Source organism: Myotis yumanensis, unplaced genomic scaffold, assembly GCF_028538775.1.
Source record: "Myotis yumanensis isolate MYYU_CA2020_CCGP unplaced genomic scaffold, mMyoYum1.0.hap1 SCAF_13, whole genome shotgun sequence".
NCBI classification, from domain to species: Eukaryota; Metazoa; Chordata; class Mammalia; order Chiroptera; family Vespertilionidae; genus Myotis; species Myotis yumanensis.
The window spans coordinates 40,778,412-40,806,364 of record NW_027223764.1 but is presented as its reverse complement, the minus strand read 5'-3'; the positions used below and the strand labels follow the sequence as shown (position 1 = coordinate 40,806,364).

General features: G+C 39.5%; 2 protein-coding genes across 3 annotated transcripts in view; both read right to left on the bottom strand.

Annotated features, from left to right (window-relative positions):
- Positions 1-193: 193 nt before the first annotated feature.
- SUPV3L1 (Suv3 like RNA helicase) lies at positions 194-21,432 on the bottom strand. The gene is made up of 15 exons (XM_070432890.1): positions 21,132-21,432; positions 19,663-19,740; positions 18,838-18,945; positions 17,545-17,659; positions 16,206-16,374; positions 14,448-14,559; positions 11,850-11,927; positions 10,356-10,447; positions 8,819-8,999; positions 8,179-8,272; positions 6,832-7,051; positions 5,019-5,099; positions 3,104-3,280; positions 1,471-1,619; positions 194-681 (listed from the first exon to the last, which is right to left on the bottom strand). The coding sequence occupies exons 1-15, from the start codon at positions 21,403-21,405 to the stop codon at positions 246-248; spliced, it is 2,364 nt and encodes a 787-aa protein (XP_070288991.1). The 5' UTR covers positions 21,406-21,432; the 3' UTR covers positions 194-245.
- A 3,133-nt stretch (positions 21,433-24,565) lies between these two features.
- VPS26A (VPS26 retromer complex component A) overlaps positions 24,566-27,953 on the bottom strand; it is a 33,842-nt gene continuing 30,454 nt past the window's right edge. For both annotated transcript variants that reach the window (XM_070432888.1, XM_070432889.1), the window contains one exon: positions 24,566-26,259. In XM_070432888.1, coding sequence (XP_070288989.1) covers positions 26,146-26,259 — 114 coding nt within the window. In that variant the 3' untranslated portion in view covers positions 24,566-26,145. The remainder of the gene's footprint in view (positions 26,260-27,953) is intronic.

Sequence of the window (27,953 nt, the reverse complement as noted above, 5' to 3'; positions counted from 1 at the left end):
GTCTTAGTGCTATACTATAAAGTTCTATAAAATTTTAAATAAAATCTTTAAGACATTCCATATTTTTAAAATGTAGAAACAAACCAAGTTTACTCATCTTTAAGAGTTAATTTTTCTGGGTAAAAAAAAAAAAACACACCCCAGTGAGATACCTAGAATACTATATATAAGGCAGTAAATGCAGATGAGAAAAAAAAAGAATTTTAAAATATTTATTTGCAAAATAAAAATAAAATAAAATAAACCTAATCTGAATCAGGTTCTTTCTTCTTTCTTCTTGACCCTTTGGAGGAAGTCCCAGGCGCTGTCCTGTCTTTGCCATGCTCAGTCCGCTGTGTCAGCCACTCCTTCTCCAGCTGTTTCAGCATGTCTGCAGTGAGGAGTCCTTGCTGCACCAACCTGGAAGCAAGGGATTTCTCTTCCGCACTGGGGCTGGGTGGCTCAGCAGCTTTATACCCTAAAGTTTTGGTACCGCGCATCCTTCTTGCTTGGCTCTTCAATGTTCCTGGCAAACGAGACCGGCTGTCTGCTGACACATTCTCCAAATTCAACAGCCTTTGTGCCTCTGAAATTTTAATCAGTTTGGTGATGTTGTGTACACCCTCTTGGATAATGCCATCTAGCTCTTTCTGCAGGTCTCGAACAAGGCTGGCATCTGGAAACATATCTATAAACCGATAGCTGGGAAAAAGACATTACATTATAGCAACAGCTCTTATCACAGTCGCTGAACTACTACAATAATATCAATGACGAAACTACATCGTGACACTGATTAATTCTAAATGTTGTTTATGCAAAATTTGTTTTGTCTTTGCTAACTTTTACTTCTGCCCCAACACATCTGAGGAGTACATCATTATGAGGATGGGTCACCACTCCCCCCGACCTGATTCCAATATGGCCCCTCGTGGGACATGCCCCCGCCCCCTTGAGTTACTGAGCTAGAATGGTACAGCAGGCCCTCCAATAACGACGCTTTGTATAACACTGTCTCATCATAACACTGATGAGATGCCACAGGAACTTAACTCTGGTTTATATCGATTAGCCTCTGATAAAATTGGTTTTGTTATACATTCTTTTGCTTAAAGTCGCAGGACCATTAATTGAGGATTTTAATTAACCTCTCAAATGTTAACATATAAATGAATCACCTGGGGAATATAGTTAAAATGCAGAATTTGATTAAGTGTGATATTCTCTACCTCTAATAAGCTTCCACCCATTGAGTAGCAAGGATCTAGCGGACTTTCTCACCCACCCATCTTAACTAGAATCCTAAGAATGCTTTAAGTCATTTTTGGAATGGGGATTAACCAGGCTCAACTGCCTTTATGGACAATAAACATAATATAGAGCACCCTGCAAATATGTGCCTAATATGAAAGAGCAAAAGACCCTTCATAAAACCTTTGATTTGCCCTATTACTTTAAAAAATGAGAGCACATAAAGGAAATATTTGATACCTTAGCCACAGGTAAAGATCCAAGACATCGTGGACAGCTTCAAGATCCATGAGGTCTTTAATATTATTAGGTGGATGTAATGGCCATTTAATATATCGGCGTAACCATGCAAAGGTCAAGGGCTCGTTCCTGCTATACTGCCTGGCAAACTGAGAGAAGCAGAAGAAAAGGAATCAGACTCACTTAAGCCTGTGATTAGAAAAAAAAGGAAGCACAAGAAATGTTAACTGTGATTGTGTTTCAATAGGCAGGATGCTTTCTTTCCTTCTTTATACTTTTCTGTATTTTAAAGAACATTTAATATTTTATAAAGGTAACTTTTTAAAAGGTGGGGGAATGACATCCTTCTTTTTACAAAATCAATCCTCAGAGGCCATCAACAGCTCTTTTGAAGTTCAGCAATAATGGAGATCAAGGAAAAATCTCTAGATTTCACATTCTCATCATTAAACAGAACACATAAGCAACTGTTAAACTGTCCTTTCTCCTTAGGAAATGCTTCTGCTTCATTAGAATAATTTGAAGAATGGTGTAAATGGGTTCAGACGTGGGCTCAAACTCCATCTACGTCAGTCTGCAGCATTTAAGACCTCTGTTCCATAAACATCAACCTTACGCTAGCTAACTCTCTAACAAATGCCAGCTCTAAGAAACATATTTCTTAGGTAAATACCTGGACAGGGAAGACCTCTAAGACATAATAAGGGAAAAAGAAAACAGCAAGTTGCAGAAAAATTCATTATAGCATTTACGGGAAAACACCCCCACAACAAAACTAGAATTCCTACATGTATACCTATGTAGGCAAATGCAACTGGAAAGGTCTGCAAGATTACATACAAACTGATAATAGTTATGCCATAGAACTAAGATTGGAGGAGGTAGCCCAATTTATCCTATCGTAATGTTTTAATTTTGTGCAAAGAGAAAGTATTTCTGTATTATTTATGTAATTTAAAAATAATTTTGAATTTAGAAATAAAGTTGATAAAAACAGAGCTAATATGCAGAATGCTAAGGTCTATAAAGAAATGGCAGCGGAACTACAACCATGAGTCAGGAAGAGATTCAGAGAGGAGACCTTTGGGTTTAGTGTGCTGGCAAGGGAGAGCAAGGGCCAGAGAGGTGAGGACACAGCGTCCACTGCCCTCCCCGGGCCTCTGTTATGGTGACTTCTGTGCTCCTCAGAATTGTATCCCTACTCACATGAGTGAAAATAAAAGGAACCAGAACTCTGGCACCAAACTCATGCAAGACAACATTCCCTGGCTCAGTGTCTTGTGGTTAAGAAAACTGAATACTATTGCCACTACTAAACCCCTGGCCCCTCCCTTCCAAAAATATTACCCATCACCAATAAGGAAAAAGTGTATCATCAGGCAAAGAACCCCTTCCCTTGAAAAAAATTGTATTTAATTATTTTTGTTTTAGCTTCTTCACAAAGGCTACCACAGAAGCCCAAATACAAAGCAAAAAATTATTTGTAAGAAAAAGAGAGTCACTTTATATTTAAGTTCTTACATATTATCGCATATTAAAGGACAGTCTCCAACTGTTTTGAGTAACAAAGTACTGTTTGGGGAAAATACCTCAACCAAAAACAACTCAAAATATCCTAAAGATGCAGGCTTACCTGTAACAGTGAAGAGCAGACGAAAGGCTGCTTCTTGTTGATAGGGGCTGTGCAGAACACATACCTTACTCGCAGGCTTAATGGAATATGCTGGATCAACTCCGCAGAAAACTTAAAATCATCCAGGTTGCAGACAAAATACTGCCCATCAACTTGTGAAAAGTCTACAAAAATATCCTAGAGGGGAAAAAGACATATTAAATTACTGGACTGCCTAACTGGGCATGAATAAAGTACTCACATCTACAAACGACAACCTCTTTAACCCATAACAGACTTCTAGAAAGGCCTGCTTTATTCATTGCCCCCTCAAGCTAATAATTCCTCCATAACCTTCCCAACCTAAAATACTCAGACAAAAGTCCCAAACGATTTTGAAAGTTTTCACTTTCAACATAAACTTCATATATAGCAACTTCACAAAAACAGCCTATCCATTCATGCCCATGAAGTTAACTAGTAATTATCTGACGTATCAACATTTTTGTTTTTTATTTTCTTTTTGAGCATTTTTATGAGTTTATTTGAGCCAAAACTGATGACAGTTGCAGGGAAGCAAGGTTTCAAATGCTCCAATTTTTTATTTTTCAATTATAGATGTACAATATTATATTAGTATACAACCCAGGGATTAGACATCTAATAACTTATGAAGTGATCACCCTGATAAACCTAGTACCCATCTGACACCATACATGGTTATTAAAAATTGATTAAATTCCCCTTGCTGTACTATATATTCCCATGACCATAATTACCAATTTGTACTTCTTTTTTTAAAAAATATTTTATTGATTTTTAATAAAATCAATATCCTCCCTTACAGAGAGGAAGGGAGAGGGATAGAGAGTTAGAAACATCGATGAGAGAGAAACATCAATCAGCTGCCTCCTGCACACCCCCTACTGGGGATGCACCCGCAACCAAGGTACATGCCCTTGACCGGAATCGAACCTGAGACCCTTCAGTCCTCAGGCTGACGCTCTATCCAGAGCCAAATCGGTTAGGGCCAATTTGTACTTCTTAATCCCTTTATCTTTTTCACCAATTCCCCCAACCCCACTCCCATCAGGCAACTGTCAAAATATTCTCTATATCTATGAGTCTGTTTCTGTTCTACTTGTTCATTTATTTTATTTTTAAATTCCACAAATAAGTGAAGTCTATGGCATTTGCCTTTCTCTTTCTGACTTATTTCACTCAGCAAAATACCCTCTAGGCCCATCCATGTTGTTGCAGATGGCAAGATTTCATTCCATATGCCTGCGTCATATTTCATTGTGCACATGCACCACTTCTTCATCCACTTCATCCACTTCATCCACTCATCCACTTCTTGATTGACACTTAGAATCAAAGGACAGATAAAGAGCTTCCCAGACAAGAAAAAGCTAAAGGAGTTCATCATCACTAGACCAGTATTACAAGAAATGTTAGAGTCAAGAAGAAGAAGAAAAAGAAAGAAGAGGGAAAAGAGAAAGAGGGGAAAAAAGAAAATATCAAAAACATAAATACAAATGGATTAAATGCTCCAATCAAAAGATGCATGGTAGCTGAATGGATAACAAAAGACCCTCACGTATGCTGCCTACAAGAGACTCACTTCAGAGAGAAGGACACATATACTCAAAGCAAAGAGATGGGAAAAGGCATTTCACAAAAATGGAAACAAACAAAAAGCTGGGGAAGCAATACTTATACCAGACAAAATAGACTTTAAAACAAAGGTTATAACAAGAGACACAAAAAGACCCAGCAATGCCATTCAGGGTACTGTATTTATCTGAAGAAACCTAAAACACTAAATCAAAAAAGACATGTGCAGCCATGTGCAAACATATTCATTGCAGTATTGTTTACAATAGCCAACATATCAATACTTTTGGAAAGGGATTTAAGGTGATTTCCTACTTACAATGAGATTAGACAGTGTTGTATCAGGCAGATGGTAGGCAAACATTTCAATCTGTTCAGCAGTTGGATGAAGACCAGCTGCCTTTAGTAAAAGAAAAAACAATCATAAGCTTATTTTTAAAAAATATATTTTTATTGATTTCAGAGAGGAAGGGAGAGGGAGAGAGAGATAGAAACATCAATGATGAGAGAGAATCATTGATTGGTTGCCTCCTGCATGCCCCCTACCGGGGATCAAGCCCACAACCCCGGGCATGTGCCCTTGACCAGAATCGAACCTGGAACCCTTTGGTCCGCAGGCCGACACTCTATCCACTGAGCCAAACCAGCTAGGGCAAGCTTATTTTTTTTAAAGGAGAAGTTTTCCTAAGTTAATTCAAAATAAAGTCTTGAGTAAAGAATTTGAGTAAAATAGAGAAAAGCATCATCATTTTCCCATTTATTACCAATTTAAAAAGCTAATGAGATGATTTAATAAAACTAACCAATTATACCCACTGAGTAGTCAATCTTTTATTCACATTTTAGTTATACAGTGTCTGACACATAAATACATGAAAAATGTCTAAACTGGAGGTCAGGTATCTCTTTAACTGTATACTGCAGTGTTCCCGGATGCCTACAGGTGAGTATAAGCTGGGGGGGAAAGGGAATGGGAAAGAGGATAGGAGAGCGATGTCAATCACGGTCGGAGGAAGAGAATGAGCACAAGAAATGAGGTTCTGTGCACACGAGGGAAATGGTGTGTCATTACCAACTGCACTCAACAAAAGCTACAGAAATTATTTCAACCTCAGCTTCCCTCTAAAAACCTTTCCTGTGTTATCTCACTTACATTCCCCCTTACCCAGGGCCACTGAAAAATGAAAAGAGCCACATTTACAAAGATTTCCAGGCAACTTTAAATTGTAACAGTTAGGCCCAGCTGGTGTGGCACAGTTGGTTGAGCATCAACCAGGAGGTCACAGTTGATTATGGTCAGGGAACATGCCTGGGTTTCAGGGTCCATCCCCAGTAGGGGGAGCAAGGGAGGCATCCAATTGATGTTTCTCTCTCATCATTGATGTTTCTATCTCTCTCCCTCTCCCTTCCTCTCTCTGAAATCAATAAAAACATATTTTTTAAAAAACTGTAACAGTTAGTTTGTTGAAAATATGTACACTTCTGTCTCATTAACTACATTTGTCCTTATTGGCTACCAATTGTGTTGCTTAGTGCTGTTTTTGCCCCACACTAAGGGTTTCTTCTACATTCAAGCTCCTGACAAGTTTTCAGTCTGCTTACATAGCTGAGTGCCCACCTGAAGCAACTGTGCCCCTACCCCCACCTTCTGCTTGGTTATAAGAAGAATGAAAGGAAGTTAGGTTCACTAAACTTTTCAATCTGGATTTTTCACCTGCACACCATTCTCAACCAGGAGTCCCTATTCTTCTCCAAAGCAATAAAGTAGGTCTTTCTTTCTTTCTTTTAATATATTTTTATTGATTTCAGAGAGGAAGGGAGAGGGAGAGAGAGGGGTAAGAACACCAATGATGAGAGAGAATCATTGACCGGCTGCCTCCTGCATGCCCCCCACTAGGGATCGAGCCTGCAACCCAGGCATGTGCCCTTGACCGGAATCAAACCCAGGACCCTTCAGTCCACAGGCCGATGCTCCATCCACTGAGCCAAACCAGCTAGGGCAAGTAGGGCTTTCTTGACTTAATTTTCATGGTATAAAATTTCTCTTTTGTTACCGTGTGTCTGATGCAAGAGTCTGGAGGGAGGGTGAAGGATGGCATGACTGTCCTCCAAAGGGGAGTAATTAACCTTACCTTTATAGGATCGACAGGCTTATTCAAAATCTCCTTTAATAAACGGAGGTCTTCTCGATTCATTGTTGTAACCTCTCCTTCTTTATATTTCGAACTGAATCTACCAGCTCTGCCAGCAATCTGCAAGGCTTGAGAAGTGGTGATTGGTTCTAGTTCCTTCTCTCCCTTTTCATTGATACTGGGCTTTATAAGGGAATAAAAAATAATTCTTCTTATGCTCCTGAAATAGAAATAAAAGTGATCTCACAGACGAAAAACTCTCCATGACTGGGTCCTGCAGAAACGCTCACTCAATTCTAGGTTAGACTACTTGCAACCTTGCCCACTGTTTTCAAAATAAGAAAAAGAGGTTTGCTGGTAATTCTTTCTTCCCTTTAAATAGTATTTTTCAACAACTGTGTAAATTTACTAGAATTTATCAACTTGTACTTTTACAATGGGTGAACTGTATAGTATGTAAATTATACCTCAATAAGGCTACAGAAGATAACTTTTTTTTTTTTTACAAATAAACCACATAGTGTTCTCATAGTGTTGCCTTTTTTTTAAAATATATTTTTATACTTCAGAGAGGAAGACAGAGAGATAGAAACATCAATGATGAAAGAGAATCATTGATTGGCTGCCTCCTGCATGCCTACTGGGGATGAAGCCTGCAACCCGGGCATGTGCCCTTGACGGGAATTGAACCCGGGACCCTTTAGTCCGAAGGCCAACGTTCTATCCACTGAGCCAAACCAGCTAGGGCTCAAGCTGCTTTTAAAAGTTGGATATTGCCCTGGCCGGCTTGGCTCAGTGGATAGAGCGTCGGCCTGTGGACTGAAGGGTCCAGGGTTCGATTCCAGTCAAGGGCACATCCCCAGTGGGGGGTGTGCAGGAGGCAGCTGATTGATGTTTCTCTCTCATCGATGTTTCTAACTCTCTATCCCTCTCCCTTCCTCTCTGTGAAAAATCAATAAAATTTTTTTTTAAAAAAAGTTGGATATTAACAGTTTGAATAGGTTTTTTTATTCATTCCCCAGAGAGGAATATTTAGGCTTAGTACTGTTATCCTTACAGATAATAGCTAGCCCTACAAGCACAGTAGGCACTCACACACCTTGTCAACTGAGAAACTAAAAGTAAAGTAAGGTAATATAACAGGATAGCAGTGGTAGGGAGCAGCACTCAAAGTCCGAGCTATGTGATACTTTCTTTTTACTCCCTTACCAGATGTAAGCAAGGTAAATCTCAGATCTATACGGTAATACCCATTCTCCAAAGTGGTCATTCTAATGCCAATTAGAACATTTTTAATTGCCATCTAACCACTGAATATCCATGATTGTTTAAAAAAAAATCACTTACAAATTAAGTCCCATGCCAATTGCATCTGTAGCAACCAGGATTTTGCATGGATCATCAGGATCGTTAAACTTTTTTGCTTGAGCAAGTTTGGTCCCTAAAATAAGAAGTTTATGTTAAATCAGTGTTCTCAATCGTTTACTGTATCACACTAAGTATATTTTAAAAACCCTCACCCCCTACTTTCTATTTTTATGGATAAAATTCTTATTGTTTCAAGGTTATTTCTTTATATCCTCAAAGAGCTACTTATCCTTTATTTCCACTCTTTTAAATATCCCCACATACAGCAACACAATCCCACACCACACTAGCCTTCTCACTTCTGAAGACATGTAGTAACAGATTTCAGGACTACAATTTGAGGAATATTACTCAAGTTCATGGGTAATGACATTTCTGTAAAAAAACTCTTTAATTCAAAATTTAAAATAATAGCAAATAATAAGAGCTAGAAATAATTAAAATATTTCTATCCCCATCAAGATAAACTAGAGAAATACTTATTTTATATGACCTATAACAAATAACTAATATATCAAGCATCTTAATTCAATATCTTTTACTGTGTTTTCTATACATATTCAACATAAATGGCAAAAATAAGATTTACAATTCTCTCACGATGAAAGCCAGTAATTACCAGGTGGGAGACTGCCATATATAACAGCTGATTCCAATCCCCGAATTTCAATCTGTCGACTCACAGAATAAATATCATTCTTGCTAAAACAGACAATGCAGTCCCCAGGCCGAAGGTTGTCTAAAGATTCTAATGCATGATCCAGCACAGAAATGGGTGTAAGCCTTGTATAGTTTCGAACCTTGAATAAAGATATGATATTGTAAAATAACACACCAAACTCAATTTCACGTGACTAACAATTAAGTGAAAAATTTGCTAAGAGCTAAAAACAAGGTCCATTGTTTTTCAAAGGGAAATACAGAAAAGCATTTATTTTAATATTCATTGCTATTTCTAAATTAACTAAATTCTAAACAGTGTTTCATAAATTTTTCAAAGCACTTTCACATACATTTGATTTTAGAGAGAAACATCGATGTGAGAGAGACACATCAATTGGTTGCCTCCCGCACATGCTTTGATCGGGGCCAGGAATCGAGCCTGCAATCAAGGTGTGTGCCCTTGACAGGAATTGAACCCACAACTCCTCAGTCCAAGGGAGAACACTAACCACTAGGCAACTGGCTAGGGCTACATTTGATTCTCATGGCAACTTGGTAAGTTCAGAAGGGTTACTCACTGTTCTTTTCTTTTATGAAAAAGTAAGAGAGAGCCCTATCAGGTCTGAAGAGGATTTTCCCAGTTCTAGCCGTCTACAATTTGCCTAAGAATACAAAACTAGTAACAGCAAAGCCAAGATTAGAACCCAGAATTTCTTCTACTACATTTCTTTCCCTGAAAGCTGAACACAAAACTAAAGTAATGGACCAATTTTTAAATATTTCTTCATCTTATTATAGAACTCTGCTAAAGAAAACAAAAAGTAGGATGAAAAGAAAACCAATTACTTCTTACTCTAGGAATTTGAAAAGGGATACAAACTATTTCTAGCAATTAGATGTATATCAAAGGCCCCAAATACCTGACATCCGAGACTTTAAAAACCACAAGCTTTTGCCCTGGCCAGTGTGGCTCAGTTGGTTGGAGCAATGTCCCCGTACACCGAAAGGTGGCAGGTTTGATTCCGCCAGGGCATACACCCAGGTTGCAGGTTCGACTCCTGTTCAGGCAGAGGCAACTGATAGATGTTTCACTCTCACATGGGTGTTTCTTTCTCTCCCTCCCCCCCATTCCTCTCTCTAAAATCAATAAAAATAAAGAAAAAGAAAAAGCACAAACTTTTGCTGAACCTCAAACTTCCAATATTCCTGACTTATTTAATTCTAAAGAGATCTGATGAAACTCCAAAAGGTTTTGTCAAGAGAATATGAAGAATCTCCTGTACTTTTAGAAGACTTAGGGTAAGATGGCCACTCTGTCAGAACTCCAAATATGAGTTTAAATCAATTAGTATTACCTAGTCAACTACAAGGAAATAAAGCTTTCTTTCTAGTTAAGTTCTGATTTACCACTACCTGGGGCCCATGAAGCCACTGCCTGGGTGCTCTGGGCTATTTGCTATGCCATCTTGAGAACAAAGCATATAATTGAGTACCTCCACCTCCTCCCCAGTCGTGTACAAAAGCTCAGTAACCAGGTCAATAGCAGCAGCTTCTCCACATAAATGAACCTCTTCAGCACACAGTCCTGTTAAAAGCAAATCACAAGTTAAAAAATTTTAAAGACATAAAAGTAAATATGCAACACTTTACACAGCAAACAATATATGTATTTTTAATCCTCACCCGAGAACATTTTTTAAATTGATTTTGAGAGAGAGAAACATTGATGTAGAAAAAAATCAATCTGTTGCCTCCCCTTCGCTCACTGACTGGGGAGGGAACCCCCCACCTAGGTATGTGCCCTGACCAGGAATCAAACCATAACCTTTTGGTGTATGGGACGACACTCCAACCAACTGAGCCACCAGGCAGGGCTACCAAAATATTTTAAGTTTGTTTCTATTGCTTCACAACATTACCAAATGTTTTCATAAATATTATCTCTTTGATTCAAACCTCAAAACAGTAATATACTGGGCAAAGATTAACTACATTTTATAAACATCAGGGCTTTTAAATTGCTTTGGCCAAGGTGTTGAGTCTAGAGGGTGATGTCAGCCAGGACTGGTACCTGGCATTTTGTGATTAGTACTGAACATTGGCCTCCATGGAATCACTGAGGTGCCTCAGAGGCTGGGGCTGGAGGGTAGAAGGAACTCCAATCTCCTTACCCCTTAGCAGATCCGCTTTCATCCATTTTACATTAAGGTTTCAATGAATACTCTTCATCTGGAAGAGTTCAGCCGTCTGTTTTTAAATCTGAGAACACCTGTCCTACAATATGCTGATCAAAAATTCACTCCAGCTCTGGCCAGATAGCTCAGTTTAGTTAGAGCATCGTACCAATACACCAATGTTGTAGGTTCGATCTCTGGTCAGGGCACCTACAAAGAATCAACCAATGAGTACATAAATAAGTGGAACAACAAATTAAAGTTTCTCTTTCTATCTCCCTGCCCCATCAATAATTTTTTTAAAAATTTTAATTCACTCCAATATCAAGCATTAGAAATATTCATTCATGTCCACGGACCTCAAAAACTCCACTTCCAGGAGCCTATCCTAAAGAAATAATAAAATATATGAATAAAAAGCTATGGCCACAAGGATTTTTACTGCAGCATTATTAATAACATAATAATGTTATTCCAAAAAAATTTTGGAAAACACAGAGCTGAAAAAAGATACAAAATTATATAGTCACAAAACTGGCATGAAACACACCAAATCTTAATAATGGTTGTACATATGGTGAGATTTGAATATTTTAACTTTAATTAAGTGGATATGCTAATTTCATAAGAGGAAAAAGACTCCCCATTATTTAAATAATATTTAGAAAATAAAACTGAACATTTAGCTGACTTTTTGTTTGATTTGTGTCAAAAAGAAAGAATCTAGCTGGCTCTACTTGGCAACGTCCAGCAGATAATGCATCTCGGTGCAGATGTCACAAAGCACAGGTTTTAAGCATTAAGACCACCAACCTAGAAGTGCTCTGGTCCAGGCCCATCCTCTAGCTGGGTCTTTAATCATTTGAATTTCGTCAATCACAGCCACTTCATCTTAAAATAAAAAGTTATCATGAGCAACATAAGTACTTAAATAGTATTGCAAACAAATTACAACACCAACATTCAAGCTTTCATCACACCAGTCATCATCCCCACTGGTCACTCAGTGCTTCTTTCCTGGCAGTCTTATTCTCAGGGCTTTACAATTATAACTCATTTAATCTTCACAACAAATATAAAAGGAAAGTCATCATCTTCTTCATTTTACAGAAGAATAAACTGAGGCCCAGAGAAGTTAAGTCATGGCCCAAGGATACAGTGTGTACAGGTAAGTGTAAGATCAAAAAAACATGGAATTCCAACCCAGGCCATCCAGCTCCAAAGTCCAGACTGTTAACCACTCTACTGCACTGCCTCACACATTAAGCAGGTTCTTTGTCCTATTTCTGCAATCTCAGGGGCAATGAGACTAACACACCTGCACAGCAGTAAGAGGAAAAAGTATCTATGCTCCCAGGAACCAGGAGCAGATAGCCCACAGTAAATGAAGCATCTCTGCCACAGGAGCCCAGACAGGTGTGAGGAGCAGAAAGTGGAGTGGAAAGTTCCAGCAATGCTCATTCTTAGGGAACTTAAGCTCATCACTACAGCAAAAATTAGTGCCAAATTTTATTTTAATGCTTCCAACGATATTACTTTATTATTTTTTAAGTCATATTAATTATATTAATTTTCTTCTCAAAATACCAAGGAGTTAAGAGCACATTAAAATTTTTAAAAATGTAATATGCCTGCAAAGACATTTAAGAAACAAAAGAAAGTTATTTTTATACTGAAAAACCATCAGATTAAAATGTACTTATTGCATCTGGGCATATACAAACAAGAAAAAACTAGAGTTCAACACTACCAAACAAGTATTACAAGAAATGCTAAAGGGTCTATTTTAAGAAGAAAGAAAAAAGATCAAAATATGAATAATGCCCATAAAAAAAAAAAAATGAAATCTTACTGTTTGTGACAGCATTGGTGTTATGCTAAGTGAAATAAGTCAGTTAGAGAAAGACAAATACCATATGATTTCACATATATGTGGAATCTAAAGAACAAACAAAACAGAAACAGACTCATAGATACAGGGAACAGACTATGACTGGCAGAGGAGAGGGCGATCAGGGGACCGGGTCAAAAAAAGTGAAGGGATTGAGAACTACAGATGGGTAGTTACAAAATAGTCACGGGGATATGAAGTACAGCACAGAAATAGAGTCAATAATAGTGTAATTAATTGGTATCAGTTGGGTACTGAAAATATCAGGGAGAACACTATATAAAGTATATGACTGCTGCCCAGCAGGTGTGGTTGAGCGCCAACCCATGCACCAAGAGATCACCTGTTCAATTCCTGGTCAGGGTGCATGCTCAAGTTGCGGGCTTGACCCCAGTAGGGGGTGTGCAGGAGGCAGCCGATCAATGCCGTTGCTCATAGATGTTTCTCTCCCTCTTCCTTCCTCTCTTTCTAACAATCAATAAAAATATATTTTAAAGAAAGTATATGACTGCCTAACTACTATGCTGGACACCTAAAACTAATACAAATAATACTGAAAACAAAAAGAAGGGGAAGAATTGAACTGAGGATTAGTACAAAGATAACTTCATAGCTATTAACATTTTTGTTCTTTCAAGAGAAAAAGGAAAATATTAAAAAGCAAACATGAGCCTTAACCAGTCTGGCTCAGTGGATAGAGCGTCGGCCTGCAGACTGAAGGGTCCCAGGTCTGATTCTGGTCAAGGGCATGTACCTGGGTTGCGGGCAAATACCCAGTAGGGAGTGTGCAGGAGGCAGCTGATCGATGTTTCTCTCATCGATGTTTCTAACTCTCTATCCCTCTCCCTTCCTCTCTATAAAAAAGTCAATAAAATATATATTTAAAAAAAAAAAAAAGCGAACATGAGCCCTAGCTGGTTTGGCTTAGTGGATAGAGCATCAGCCTGCGGACTGAAGGGTCCCAGGTTTGATTCCGGTCAAGGGCACATGCCTGGGTTGCAGGCTCAGTCCCCAGTAGGGGAGGCAGCCGATCAATGATTCTCTCTCATCATTGATGTTTCCACTTCTCTCTCCCTTTCCCTTCCTCTGTAAATAAAAATATATTAAAAAAAAAAAAAAAAAAGCCAACATGACAGCCCTATTCAGTTTGGCTCAGTGGACAGAGCATCGGCCTGCGGACTGAAGGGTCCCGGGTTCGATTCCCAGTCAGAGCACATGCCTGGATTGCAGGCTCCATTCCCAAAAGGAGCCGTGCAGGAGGCAGCTGATCAATGATTCTCTCTCATCACTGATGTTTCTATCTCTCTCTCCCTTTTCCTTCCTCTCTGAAATAAAAAAAATTTTTAAAAAAAGCAAACATGACAGAAAGTTTTAGGCATTCATTAGTGATAGTAGATACTTTTTGTTGTATTATTCTCTTCTTTGTCTCAACTTAAATTTTTTCACAATAGAAAACATTTCATATGTTCATCACTGTTTAAAATTTTTCAAAAATGCTGTTTTAAATAGCGTGTACTTACAAGGAGTTGTAACACTGCACATCTCAACAGTACAAGCAACATGGGCAGCCTGTTTCCCATTTGGCTCTACTGACACGCGCTCTTCACCTGTTACCAAGTCACATGGCACACCCTAGGATGACAAAGAAACCTGGAATTACTCTCACTTTGAAAAGAAATTTTGAATGTTTAATAAAGTATTCTCACCATTATGATCAAATTTATTTGTCAAATACCTGAAACAAAATATTCTCAATCCTTTAACAAATATTTTTAATAAAAAATAAAAGCTGAAATCTTATTGTTTGTGACAGCATTTTATTACAAAACCTACATAAAACTTGGAAACACCTCAAGGCAGCTAAATTCTCCGGTAACAAAAGCATGAGAAATTATAGGAGTTTCACTTTTTAACTTTGTATGTTTCTATACTATTTCAGTTTAGTAATTTAAAATGAACATGAATTATTTCTATATTCAAAAATATTATAAATAAAATTTAAAACTGTACAGTCTTCCCAATATAATTCCTTGAGAAAGACCAATATCAATGCTATGGTGTATCAGAGTGATCAACTACCCTGGTTCGCCCAGGACTGAGGTGTTCCCAAGGGTGAAGGACTTCTGGTGCTAAATCTGGGAAACTCCAGGCCAACTGGACGGCTGGTCTCCCCAGTGGCCTGAAACTAATCATGAGGCAACATCAGACATATCCAAACTGAGTGACGGTTTACAACACAACTGACCTGTAGTCGTCTTCCAAAATATAAAGGTTACGAAAGACAAAGGAAGACCAAGAAATTGCCTCAGATTAATAGAAACTAGAGATATGAGAACGAAAAAAGTGTGAGTCCCTGAACAGAACCTGGAGGTGGGGGCAGTGAGGGCAAGGGGGAGTAGTGTTATTGGACAATTGGCAAAACTTGAACATAGAGTATGGATTTAATAACAGTAGTCTATCAATACCAAATGACCCGCTTTGGATAAATATCCTGCGGTTATATAAAGAAAGTCTTTGGTCTGAGGAAATACTTCTTAAGTATTTATGGATAAAGAGATAATTATGTATGAAAATTACATAAATTATTCAGAACAAAAAAATAGAGAATACAAATTACCTACCAAAACTGGTTTATCCCACATTACAGTCATAATAAAACAATGAACCAAATTTTAGCCCATTTAGTAAAACAATGCCTTAGACCACAGGGCATTCAGTCCTCTTCAGGTTTGAAAAGGTGGCTTCAGTCTTTGTCATTGGTTCTAGTTGACAGTATCAGAGGGCTAGTCTAACAAAGGGTAAACTAAACATCATAACAGAGTAGTGGTTAACTCTGAGGGGCAAAGGAGGGGTTCACAGAGTTTCAACTATATCAATATTTTATTTCTGAAAAAAAGTAAATAAAACAAGTATGGCAAAATGTTAGAATCTGACGGGAATTGGATAGTGAGTTCAGATTATTTGCGTTATTCTCAGCATATCTCTGAATATGTGAATTATTCTGTAACAACATAATTCATTCATTCTAATACGCACATTATTATAGGATACATCTTAACAACTGATGGCATGTCAGAGTTCACTTGGCAATACTTCTTATTTCTCAACTGTACATAAAATAATGGCACATCTTACAACTGATGGCTTCTAAGGTGCAATGAAATATGGCAATTTTTGTTAATGAAGGGCATACTACATATGCACCCCACCCTCCCATCTTGTTACCCAACCACCACACACAAAATTAACAAGGAGCAAATACTTGGTAATATACTGACCTCAGCATTACTCTTTTCGAAGATCTCATGTGCCAGTAATTTTAAAGGACCACAATACACTCCAGATTTTGCTGACAAGTATTTCTGGATTGCATGGTAAGTCTTTCCACTGTTTGTGGGGCCTGAATGGAATATTACCTTCCGCTGTATGGCTCTGGCTTCTGGGTACCTAAAACATGAGTAGGCAAACAGCTTAACCTTATTAATTTCAAAATCCATCTTGGCAAAGTTCCCAATTGAAAAAAATTCCAATGAAACATTCTCTTAACATTTACAAGGTAACATTTTTTAAAAAATTAACTAAATGACACGTGTCATATCGACACTAAAATAATGACTGCTTTCTAAGAATGACATTTACTAACTAGAGGAAAAATCCAAATGCAAATTAATTTATTGGATAGTTTTACCACTGTACAAATCCTTTTCCCTCTGTAGTTACTTAAAATAAATGTAAACTACTATTAGCTCCATAGGTATGTTCACATCACTTCCACAGCTCTCAACACGTGACGTTATAAGCAAATATTCCCAGGCTTCTGAATTTCAATGTATACAATATAATGACTGAGTCTTCTGTTTCTGGCCATGATGAGTGGCACTGGACTTGCCCTCCCACCATAAACAAGTACAAAACTGGACAAAATATATGCAGCAGCTGCTTGGGGACATGGACAACAGGCAGTGCAGGACGGCAGGCCCTAGAAGAAGGGAACACTTGAGATGAGCCCTACTGCACCCAGTAGGAAATAAGGAGGTAGAACCCAAGCAGAGTATGATGGTCCCACTGAGCTGAGCAGCCGAGATCAAATTTTCCGTGGCTGAAGCAGCTGAAAGTTAAAGAACAGAGTGTGGAAGGAAAAAGGGTGCAGTAAAGAGGGAGAGTTGGAGCCTGTGTGGGAGCTCCCTGTGGGTCCTTGGCCCAGGGCTGGGCTGGACATGGGCAGCACCTAGCAGAGAATAGCTTGCTAAGGGTCTGAGCAGACAGTCTCAATGAGGTGGCAAAGTACTAGGAGACACTGGAGCTCTGCAACAGTGGTTGTGAGAGAGCTCAGTACCACCCCAGGCACTCAGCAGAGACACCAGAAAGCCACACCTGAATGACAAGACAACACCCTAAGGTGAGGGCTACTGTAGATATGCAGTAATAAGTCTTAAAACCGAGCTGGCAGGATAAGGGGAGACAGCAGTTGATTGCCTGCCAGAATTAACAGCCTTTTCCTAGGGAAAACACAATCTAGACTCCTCATATCTTACCATCCAGAATATAATTTAAAAAAATAATAATCTCCCAAGATTAGAAACTGAAAATTTCAAATCCACAAATGAAGAAACTAACCAATTAGGTGGTATTCTTAAGTCACTGATTTTACGTAGATCATCCTTACATTCCAACACGGGAAATATCTGTTTTGCATGTCTCAAGAAAAATGGAAATAAATCATCCACATGAGCTGGAAAACAAAACACTGCATTAACAGGTGCAATCTACATGTTAGCCATAACTACAGTTTTTTCGTAATGAGCTAAGTTTCAGGGACATTACCAGGATAAAAAGAAAAACCTTGGAGCGAGGAACTCTACCCTTTTCTGAGATCTGCTTTGTCTTACATGTTCCTCCCAATTTCACTTATACTTTCTAGGAAAAGAGAAAATTGGTTGCTATCCACCATGTTCTACTCATCCAATGCAAGGAGGTAAAGGTCAGCATTGGTAAAAGTTAAATTAAAAAATAAAGAACCTGGAAATATACATTAGAAAGAAGGCCTGTGGTTCAAGAAATGCAGGTGCAAACACTTGTTAAACTACAGAGACCACTGTAAAACATGAATGTGAACTGATTTCTCAGCAAGAAGTCTCCACACCTTAGTGGCTCTGAGGGTGAGGCTGTGGCCCATTCTGCTTTGTATCCAGGTTCTACCTCAGTTCCTGGCACAGAGTAAAGGTCTAATAATCAAATACATTTAAAATATATAATCAAAACCAAGCTGCCTATGGGAACAAAATAATGATGGTCTTACTTTTTTCTTTTACGGCAAGAACTCTGTCCTGATGCAGTAAAGAAACAGAGGCAGAAACAGATGGAATCTGCTATGCATTAATTCTACCTTGTATGAGAGTTCATCCCACTGGGGCCTATATTAGCACATAGTGAAAAGCAGATGGTAACTGATCAAACCTGCCTCCAGTCTAAGACATATGGGGGATTTAATAACTAGCTCAGGGACCCAATATAAAAGCAACAGGCTGAAACCGGTTTGGCTCAGTGGATAGAGCGTCGGCCTGCAGACTGAAAGGTCCCAGGTTCGATTCCAGTCAAGGCCATGTACCTTGGTTGCGGGCACATCCCCAGTGGGAGATGTGCAGGAGGCAGCTGATCGATGTTTCTCTCTCATCGATGTTTCTGACTCTCTATCTCTCTCCCTTCCTCTCTGTAAAAATTCAATAAAATATATTTAAAAAAAAAAAAAAGCAACAGGACCCAAACAGCCTCCTATGCAAGCACTAAATTATTTACAGAAAATGTTAATAGGGCCTATTTTACACAAATAAACCCCGACTACAGAAATAAACATGAAGGAAACAGAAAGTATGTTCAACAGGATTTTAAAAAATCTCTATAAACACTTGCCTGCACTGAAGCAAATATCATTCAAAATAATGTGAATGTCCACATCCAAGGAATGAGACTGCAGGATATAATTTCTAAAGCTTATGAAAGCTTGGTGGAAGAGACGAGCTGCAGGAAATACAAAATCAAAATAGGCAGGGCTTAGTTTTCATCTCATTTGCCATTTTAAAAAGTACATATACACATCACACCTAATTAATCAAAGTGTCCTTTTTTTTTTTTTAGTTTATCAGATCTGGGCCAAAATTGAAATCCTAGCATATGAAGGAAAGCTGAACACACAGCTCTTTGCTATATGTCTGGCTCACCACGTACAGATAGAAGCAGAGATCAGGGACATCCTCCAATCACAACTATGTACTTACTAGAGGCCCAAAGCACGAAATTGGTGCATGGGGGGGGGACCTCAGCCCGGGCTGCGCCCTCTTGCAGTCCAGGAGCCCTCGGGGGATGTCCGACTGATGGCTTAAGCCCGCTCCCTGCAGGCAGTCAGACATCCTTAGCTCTGCCCCAGAGGCTGGAGAGGCTACCGCCACCACCGCTGCACTCGACAGCCATGAGCCCGGCTAAGGGCTTCTGGCTGAGCAGCACTCCGCCTGTAGGAGTGCATTGACCACCAGGGGGTAGCTCCTGCGTTGAGTGTCTGCCCCCTGGTGGTCAGTGCGCATCATGGCAACCAGTCGTTCCACCATTTTGGCTGATTTGCATATTAGCCTTTTATTATACAGGACAGGATGTCCAGGACACACAGGTGCAACACCATACTCACAAAGCTATAATCTAAAAAGTAATAAAATATCTCAAATGGAATGTCATTAGCATTACCATCGAGTCCATAATCAGCACCCAGTTTCTGAATTTCTTTCCTCTTGTAAAACTGGTCTAAGATCTTCTTTACTTCATCTGGAAGAAACATATCAAAATTTAAAATTTGTTTCCCAAATAGAGAAATGCCTAAAAAAACAAAAGAAACCTGAAGTCCTAACACTCAAGGCGGCAGTCTACTGAATGTTGCAAGAACTTAAAGGTTTTATTTGGTCACAAGCTCTTTTTGACTTAATAGTGAGATGGAACGCCTAAAAAATTATAAAGTCAAACCATGCAACATTCCTGTTCCACTGCAGAGGAGTAAGCAAGGTGCTACAGGGTTGGACACTGCCTCCAGCCTCCATCAGGCCACTTGTACATACCGTGTTCTATTCTGTCTACTTACAACTACTATGAACATCTAATAGTGAGCAGCTAAAAGGTATCTAGAAAGACAACCAACACTACAAGGACCAGACCAATATGCTTTTATGCAAACAACTAGAGGAGCCAGGATGCCCAGCCTATGTGGCTCAGTGGTCGAGTGTCCACCCATGAACCAGGAGACCACGGTTCCATTCCCGGTCAGGGCACATGCCTGGGTTGGGCTCGGTCCCCAATGGGGGGCGTGCAGGAGGCAGCCAATCAATGAAGCTTCTCTCTCATCCATGTTTCTCTCTCTCTACCCCCCTCCCTTTCGCTCTCTCAAATCAATAACAACGTGTGTGTCAATCAATAAAAAAGAAAGAAAATAAAGCACCCAGGGATGATCTTTAACTTGAAGAAGATGGCTTTAGGGAGAACAGGTGATACTCATTTTGTCCTAGATGGCATAACTAAAGTCAACGGGAAATGAGGGAAGCAGATTCCAGTGGAATTTATACAAGAGCCTCCTAACAACCAGAACAGCGAAAAGGGACTGGCTCACGGGAGTGCCGGCTCCTTGTCCATGAAAAGTACTCAAGACTGAAATGACCGCTTTTCCAAGGCGATGGCGGAGAAATCACTGTGCTGCGGGGGAGGTCAAATTAGATGCCTGCCAAGCAACATGCCACTATGAATCAATAACATCCTAAATATTTTATAAAAATATTTCATATGAATCAAGCTGAGATTGTACTGTCTTTGGACATATTAAAATATCACCGCATGATTCTGGAGAGAGAAACATTTTACTGATCCAGCCACACACTGCATTCCTGGGAGGGTGGTAGGCAAGCCGACAGCCATGAACCCATAAGGATGCTGGGCACAGCCGGGAAGACAGGACCTCAGCCCCAGTGACCTTTCCTCTCCGGCATATGGCTGGTCAGGAGGTTCAAACCCCCCGGCCCTTTCTTAACCCTGGCCATGAAGCCCCGACCCCCTGGCCTTTCGTATCCTGGTCATTCGGTGGACCCCCCTGGGACAAGCAACAAAGGACTGAGGGGGCCTTTGGCGACTCTGGGGACCTTGCAGGACAGACACCCCCGCCGCCCGGCACTCACTCTTGTCCAGGGGCCGGGTGAGCTCGGCCCCCACGTCGCCATCCGCGCTGGGGCCCTGAGGTTTCACCGTCAGCGGCACAAACAGGGACGTGTTGGGGGCTTTGGAACCTCCGGACGCAGAAGAGGAGGCGGAGGCAACGGCGGGAGTGCGCCCCAGAGGCCCGGGGACGGGCCCGCGGTGAGCGCGGAGGGCGGAGCAGACGGCCGCCCGGTGTCCGGCGCGGCGCCCCGCCGGGAGCCGAGCCCACAGCAGGGCACACCGGGGAAAGGACATTAGAGCGCAGGCCCTTAGGAGCGCGGTGCCGCGGCGAAGGGACACGGCGGTTGCCGGTGACGCACACGGCCGGCGCCTGTTCCCCGGGAGGACCCAGACCCAGCACGGAGCTGCCCAGGGAAACGCTCGATCAAAAAGAAAGAGTGCCTGCAGTCAGATTGCTCAGAACTGGGAGGAAAAGATTAGGCATGAAAACTAGGAAAGATACGTTCTTGTTCTCTCTCTCATTAGATATTGGGGCCAGCTTTCTCTAAGAAGAAAAAGAAAGAAAAGGATCAGGCACCTTTGCGGAGGTCACAGATGCGAGGAGGGGCCTGCGGGGTGTCACGTGACGCGGCTGGCCGGGCTGCTTTGAGAAGCACGTGGGCAGCGCCGTGAGCAGCGCGGTCTGGGTGGACGGAGGGGCAGCTCCCTGTGCTGTGAGCGCAGCTTGCGAACCGCAACGCTCTTACAGAGCATTTCCCCGGGTTTCTTGTATTTGCACGTTTCCTGAGAGAGTAGCATTAGAGAACATAACTTGATCTGCCCTACAGGAATGCTGCCAAGGTACTTCTCCGGCGTACAGTTTCTTAGGTAAACCCCTTGTGTGGCACGTGTGTAAGCGCTTACATATTAATGCGGGCGGTTTGTGTACATCGTCCACGCAGCCGGTATGTCACAACTGCGTAGCAAAATATGTCCTCTGCACCCCGGCCAAAGTTTAGTTTCATTTGCATTGGCTGGATACTGTCATATGAGGTGGCAACATATTAAATTCAAAATATGCTGTTAGGTTTTCCACCTTTCAATTATACTTAAAAAATTAGGATCTTGCAACTTGAAGGAATGTGTCGTGTAATATGTGAATATTGTGTCAGGTAAAATTCCAATAACTGGTTATGTGCCTTTGATTCACAGAATACTTTTTAAACAGTGTGACACGAGTATTACATTTGGACCCATACATTTTTATAAAGGACATCTTTAATTTTATAATCACTAGGAGAAAATAGGTTTAGCAGTTTATTCAGATATTGAGTGTTTATGATAGGCACAAAGTATACCAAACAAAACAGACTGAGCCCTTAAGAGGCTTAAATCCATCAAGTTCAAGTCTTTTAAGTGCGGTAAAGCAGAGTCCTGGAGGTGTGCACAGCACGCCCTGGCCGCACAACAGACGGACATCTTTGCCTGATGGATGGAGATGGTCAAGCCCGCTTGGCAAGAGAGCCTTACTAGAAGTTAGCGGGAGTGCACGGAAGGTGGGTAATTCTCTAGAGTCTGGCAAAACTGGAGCTGAAGGTGTTTGTAATAGGGAATTTAAACTTCATCCTGGAATCAAATCACTATGATTTTAGGTAGGGGAGTGACCTAAGAATTATGCTCATTGGCGAGCCTAAGAAAGGATGCATTATACATATTTAATGATGCATTTTCTTCACTATGCTTTTGTGTAATTGGAAACTTAAAAAATGTTACATTCCAATCCAGACTAGTAAAAGCCCCTGAAGATTTCCTTTATATACTATAGTCAACAGATTCAGCTGAATATAAAAGGAACATAATAGAAGACTACTGACTCACATAGTAATTAGAATTGAGTATTCCAACTACTTCATCCATACTAAAGGGTTCCAGAATATGCCACTGTAGCATAAAAGTTTTAAATATTTGAGTTTCTGAAGTCCCTATCTGCCTAAAAGCAGAGCCTCCCAAAAGACTCTTATCATAAATCTCTTTGGGGAGCAAGCAGGGGAGATTAACTCAGCACCAGACAGACCTAAATAGAATCTGGCACAAAACTATCCTATCTACCATCATTTTCCTAAGAACCCCTGTATTTTTCCTAAAGTCATTTGCTTTTCCATGTCCTTTCTCCCCCCAAATACTAAGAAATTATTTGTAAGTGTCCTTTACCCCCCTTTTCCCTTATCAATTAGATATTTAAGCCCCAAATTTAACCAACCTTTTAAGTCACATTTTCATAAATTCCCTTATACTCAAATCTGTTTTTTTCCCCTGCTAATTTGTCTGTCAGTTTCATTAGCAGGCTCCCAAACAGATGTTAAAGGTTTTCCTCCCCAATTCAAAACAATGAAAACTCTTCACTTGTGAGAAAAATAACTATTTAAATGGTTCAGACAATGGTCTGGGTAGCTCTTTTTAATGCTTACGTCCAGGCCCCTGAAATTCTGATTTTAGTGGTCTGGGTAGGATCTGGCATGGTTATTTTCAAAAACTACTTAAGTGATTGAAACATGCAGTCAGGCCCTAGCCGGTTTGGGTCAGTGGATAGTCCATCGGCCTGCCCGGGTTCCATTCCAGTCAGGGCACATGGCCAGTTTGCAGACTCGATCCCCAGTAGCCGGTGTGCATCATTGATGTTTCTATTTCTTCCTCTCCCTTCCTCTCTAAAATCAATGAAAATATATTTAAAAACAAACATGCAGCCAGGATTGAGAACCTCTGGATTAGAAATTGTACTCTATGAAAACACAAATTTCTTTTCCAGTTTACCTCAGATTAACTGGCAAGCTTTTTACTCAATTCACCAAGTCCTAAATTCAAATTTTTATTTTTCAAATTGGTTCTGCTACAAAGTCAAGCAAAGTGAGTAAGCATCCTATTGTTAGGGGCAGAAACAGAATAGTGGAGACTAGCTGTAAGAAATGTTAATCATGCTGTTAACTGTGATTGTCCTGTTTTGATTAAAGAAAGCACATTCTAACCTGGCTGAAAGTTGCACAACCTGTAACCATTATACCTTGCCTACTTCCCATCCTGTGATTTCTACTTTCCCAAGTAATCTTTGTCCTTCTACCCAATATAAGTAGCTGGCTTATGGGGAGGGGCAGAGGAGACTTTTGTACGTGACCTGCTGCTCTCCCATACTGCCAGCAGTATTGGAATAAACGCTCATATATGATTCAACCCTGTCTCTGCTTAATTGGCTCAAGTAGTGGAGGCAGCCCGGACCCATTGGTTATCCAATTTCTCCATTTGACAGTGTTTTAAGCCACCTAATTAACAACTTTATGTAGCTATTTAAAATGGAAACCGGCAGTATTTATGAAAAATTTAAATTTTCATAATTATAGCTTCCTGAACTGTTGAGCAATCTGACAATGAGAAGAGATCTGAGAAAATAATTATTTTAATCATTTAAAGCAAGTTCAGTATCTGTTTCAAATTCTTTATTATACATCATGGTCACATGATTTGAGGCTGGATAAATACAATTGGTTTTCAAATTTTCTGTGAATATTTTCTAGATTACTTCATGCAAGTGACCATGAGAATATTTGGCATTTTTAAATTTTGAAACTCTGAACAGGCACTTACATGAAAGGGAAATATGACCATTTACATATATCCACAGTTAAAACAGATGCTCCAGCGCATGGTACATGGAACCTTTTGCCAGAAAAGAAGCTGGTTACTGACCATTTTATCAAAGTGCCATTGTAGTAAAACAAGTTTAAAGAAATGTAATTTGGATTAATTAGCTTACTCATAAAGTAAGGTTAACTCACAAGACTTGCACTGAAGTGTATAAAATATATTGGTACAAAAACCAATGAATCATATGTGGAGTAGTTTCACACAACAGGCTTCGTTGTTTTAGTTCCTACACCCCACATTTAGTGTGTCTGAGATCAGACCTTAGGCACATGACTGCAGCTTTTTTACAGACTTTGAACAAATTACTTGAATTCAGACAGAGTGGGTGAAATTTAAAATTGAGTTTGAACGAGCCCAAGTTCCAATTTAACAAAAATGATATTGTCCCAGATCTGGATAACTATATGCTTATTAACAGGTCCACCTGAATCACCCCCATCCTCAAATTCTCCCCTTCAAAGGGAAGAGAATATTAATGAATTCAAGAAAATTATATTTGCATATATGTGGTAAAAAGATTCCTTAAATTAAAAAAATTTTTTTTCAAAGTATTAACAGAAAAATTATAGAGTTTTAACAAATTCTAAATGCCAACATAGACTCAACTCCACATTGCAGAAAACACACAGCGTACCTGCTGGATAGTAGTAGCAGAATGGTTACTTCGCAGGACAGAAAAAAGAAAAGGCTGTAATGACATGCCGCATAATTTCTGCAAGGAAAAAATTAATGCTTACCACAGAAGACTTCAAAGAATAAAATTCAGGAAGCTTTGGAATGGTAGACTCAGAAGCACCTACAGTGAAACATTCCATTTGCATTTCTCAAATACACATATAAGAACATAAATGTAGTACTCAAAAATATTAAGATGCCATGTTTTAAATCTCTGTAGGATGTAAGGGCCACTCAGGTTTTCCAATTTTATTTGAACACAAAATATTTAATTTTGCATGTATAAGAGGTAATTATTGGCATGAAAAAGGAGAAGAAATTGGTTTACAATCAACATTATGCATAAAGAAAGCAAAATTACAAATACCAGCCTACTCATGAAAATCTTTAATGTTTATACTGATGCATATATGAGTGCTTACCATCAAAGTGTGCAGTAAAAAAAAAACAAAACGGCAGCTTAAGAAAGTTCCAGTGTTTCAAAGAAAGCGCTTTTTTAAATGTAGTACATGTAAGAATATTTAGTTATATCATAAAATAAATGCAGCGCTGTAAGATAAAGGAAGACTATTATACATGGACTTTTGGCCTTCCCCCGCTTCATGCTGCAACCATCTTTAATCAACTGAACTTAATCTCAACGGTTCTAAGAGTTTTTATTTTTATTTTTTTCTCCTATTCAGTTCACATTTCAGGCTGTTCAGGAGATGCCTGTGATTCTGGTGATTCAAATCGCTGGTGAAAGTTTGTTCTCTGTTTCCTCAGTTTTTCAGGAGCTTTTCTCCACAAAATGATCTCCTAGTAAAAGAAATACAAGATGCCAACAAATCAATGTTCTCATATTATGCCTTAAATTTTCATCATGAAAATGCTGCCATTTCTATTTTAACCAAAACAAAATGAAATCTGTCCCTACTAAAGCCCTGATTGACCTACTTTCTTATAGTTCTAATCTTGGAATGTCCTTTCTGCCAACTCTGCCCCCACCAGCACGCATGCACACCACCACCACCAATCCAATCTGGCACAAAATTCTAGCTACTACTGATTTAAAGAATAAATCTGTTCTTTGGTTTGCTGTTCCACAGTCCTTATCCAAGTTCAAGCCCTGTCATTTCAATCTTAGATACTAAAATACCTTTTGGTAGATCAATGCCTCACTTGCCTGAGGCTCCTTTCTAACTCATCCTTCCTATCACTATCAGATTAATCTAAAACAGTGCTTGGATTGCTCTTCAATAGTTCTCAGTGCCTACAGGACAACCTCCAAGCAGGCTTTCAAGGTCCTCCAAAACCTTTATCCAATGTACCAACATCACTCCCTTCCTCTCTAGATCCCCATCCCCCACCAGCCAAACTGAGTTACTCTCTGCCTCCAACACACTCCAAATAAGCTTGCCTTTATCTTCCCCTATATATTCTTTAACACTCTATGCCTCAGCCTATCTAAATCATACCCTAACCAATCTATCCTGAGAGCTCTTCTCTTCTGAATTCCTAAAATTGTTTTCTGCATAAAGCCATGACAGGCTGTTTTGGGGTTTTTTTAACCAACATCAGAATTTAAACATCCAAATGAAGGTCCATGGGAAGCAATATACTTACTCAGCAGAGCCACAACTGATTTGGAAATTGTAAATTTCATGTAATCTATTTTAAAATTTAAATTACCTATGTTTAATTACACAGTATGTGGAATGGAATAAATTTTGTCTTCTAAATTACTGTCAAACTATTAAGTTTTCTGTTATTTAACTTACATAATTTGTTTTCCCACATATGTGCAATGTAAGAACCTTGAGGCTAATGCATGTTTATATAAAAGGTAGTTTTTGTATTCTTCATAGTACTCAGCACAAAATAATTTCTAATTAGTTTTGAACACTCAACTGACATGCAAATACTTATTAATCTGGTTCAGAATACAAAAAAAAAAATTCAAGCCTGGCCTGTGTGGTTCAGTGGTTGAACCTATGAACCAGGAGGTCATTCTTCAACTCCCAGTCAGAGAACAAGCCGGGATTGCAGGCTTGATCCCCAGTGGGGGCATGCAGGAGGCAGCTGATCAGTGATTCTCATCATTGATGTTTCTCTATCTGTCTTCCTCTCTCTTCCTCTCTGAAATCAATAAAAATATATATTTTTTAAAATTCTAATTACAGTCCTAGCTGGTTTGGCTCAGTGGATAGATCATCGGCCTTCAGAATGAAGGGTCCCAGGTTCGATTCTGGTCAAGGTACGTGCCCGGGTTGTGGGCTCAATCCCCAGTAAGGGGGATGTGAAGGAGGCAGCCAATCAATGATTCTCTCTCATCATTGATGTTTCTATCTCTCTCTCCCTTTCCCTTCCTCTCTGAAATCAATAAAAATATATTTTTTAAAAATTCTAATCATAATCTTCATTCAAAATCCACCAAAGGCTTTGATTTTGAAATGAGAACAAGTTTTGTGATAAACATTTTATATAAAAAAGTATTACATTTGGGTCATCTC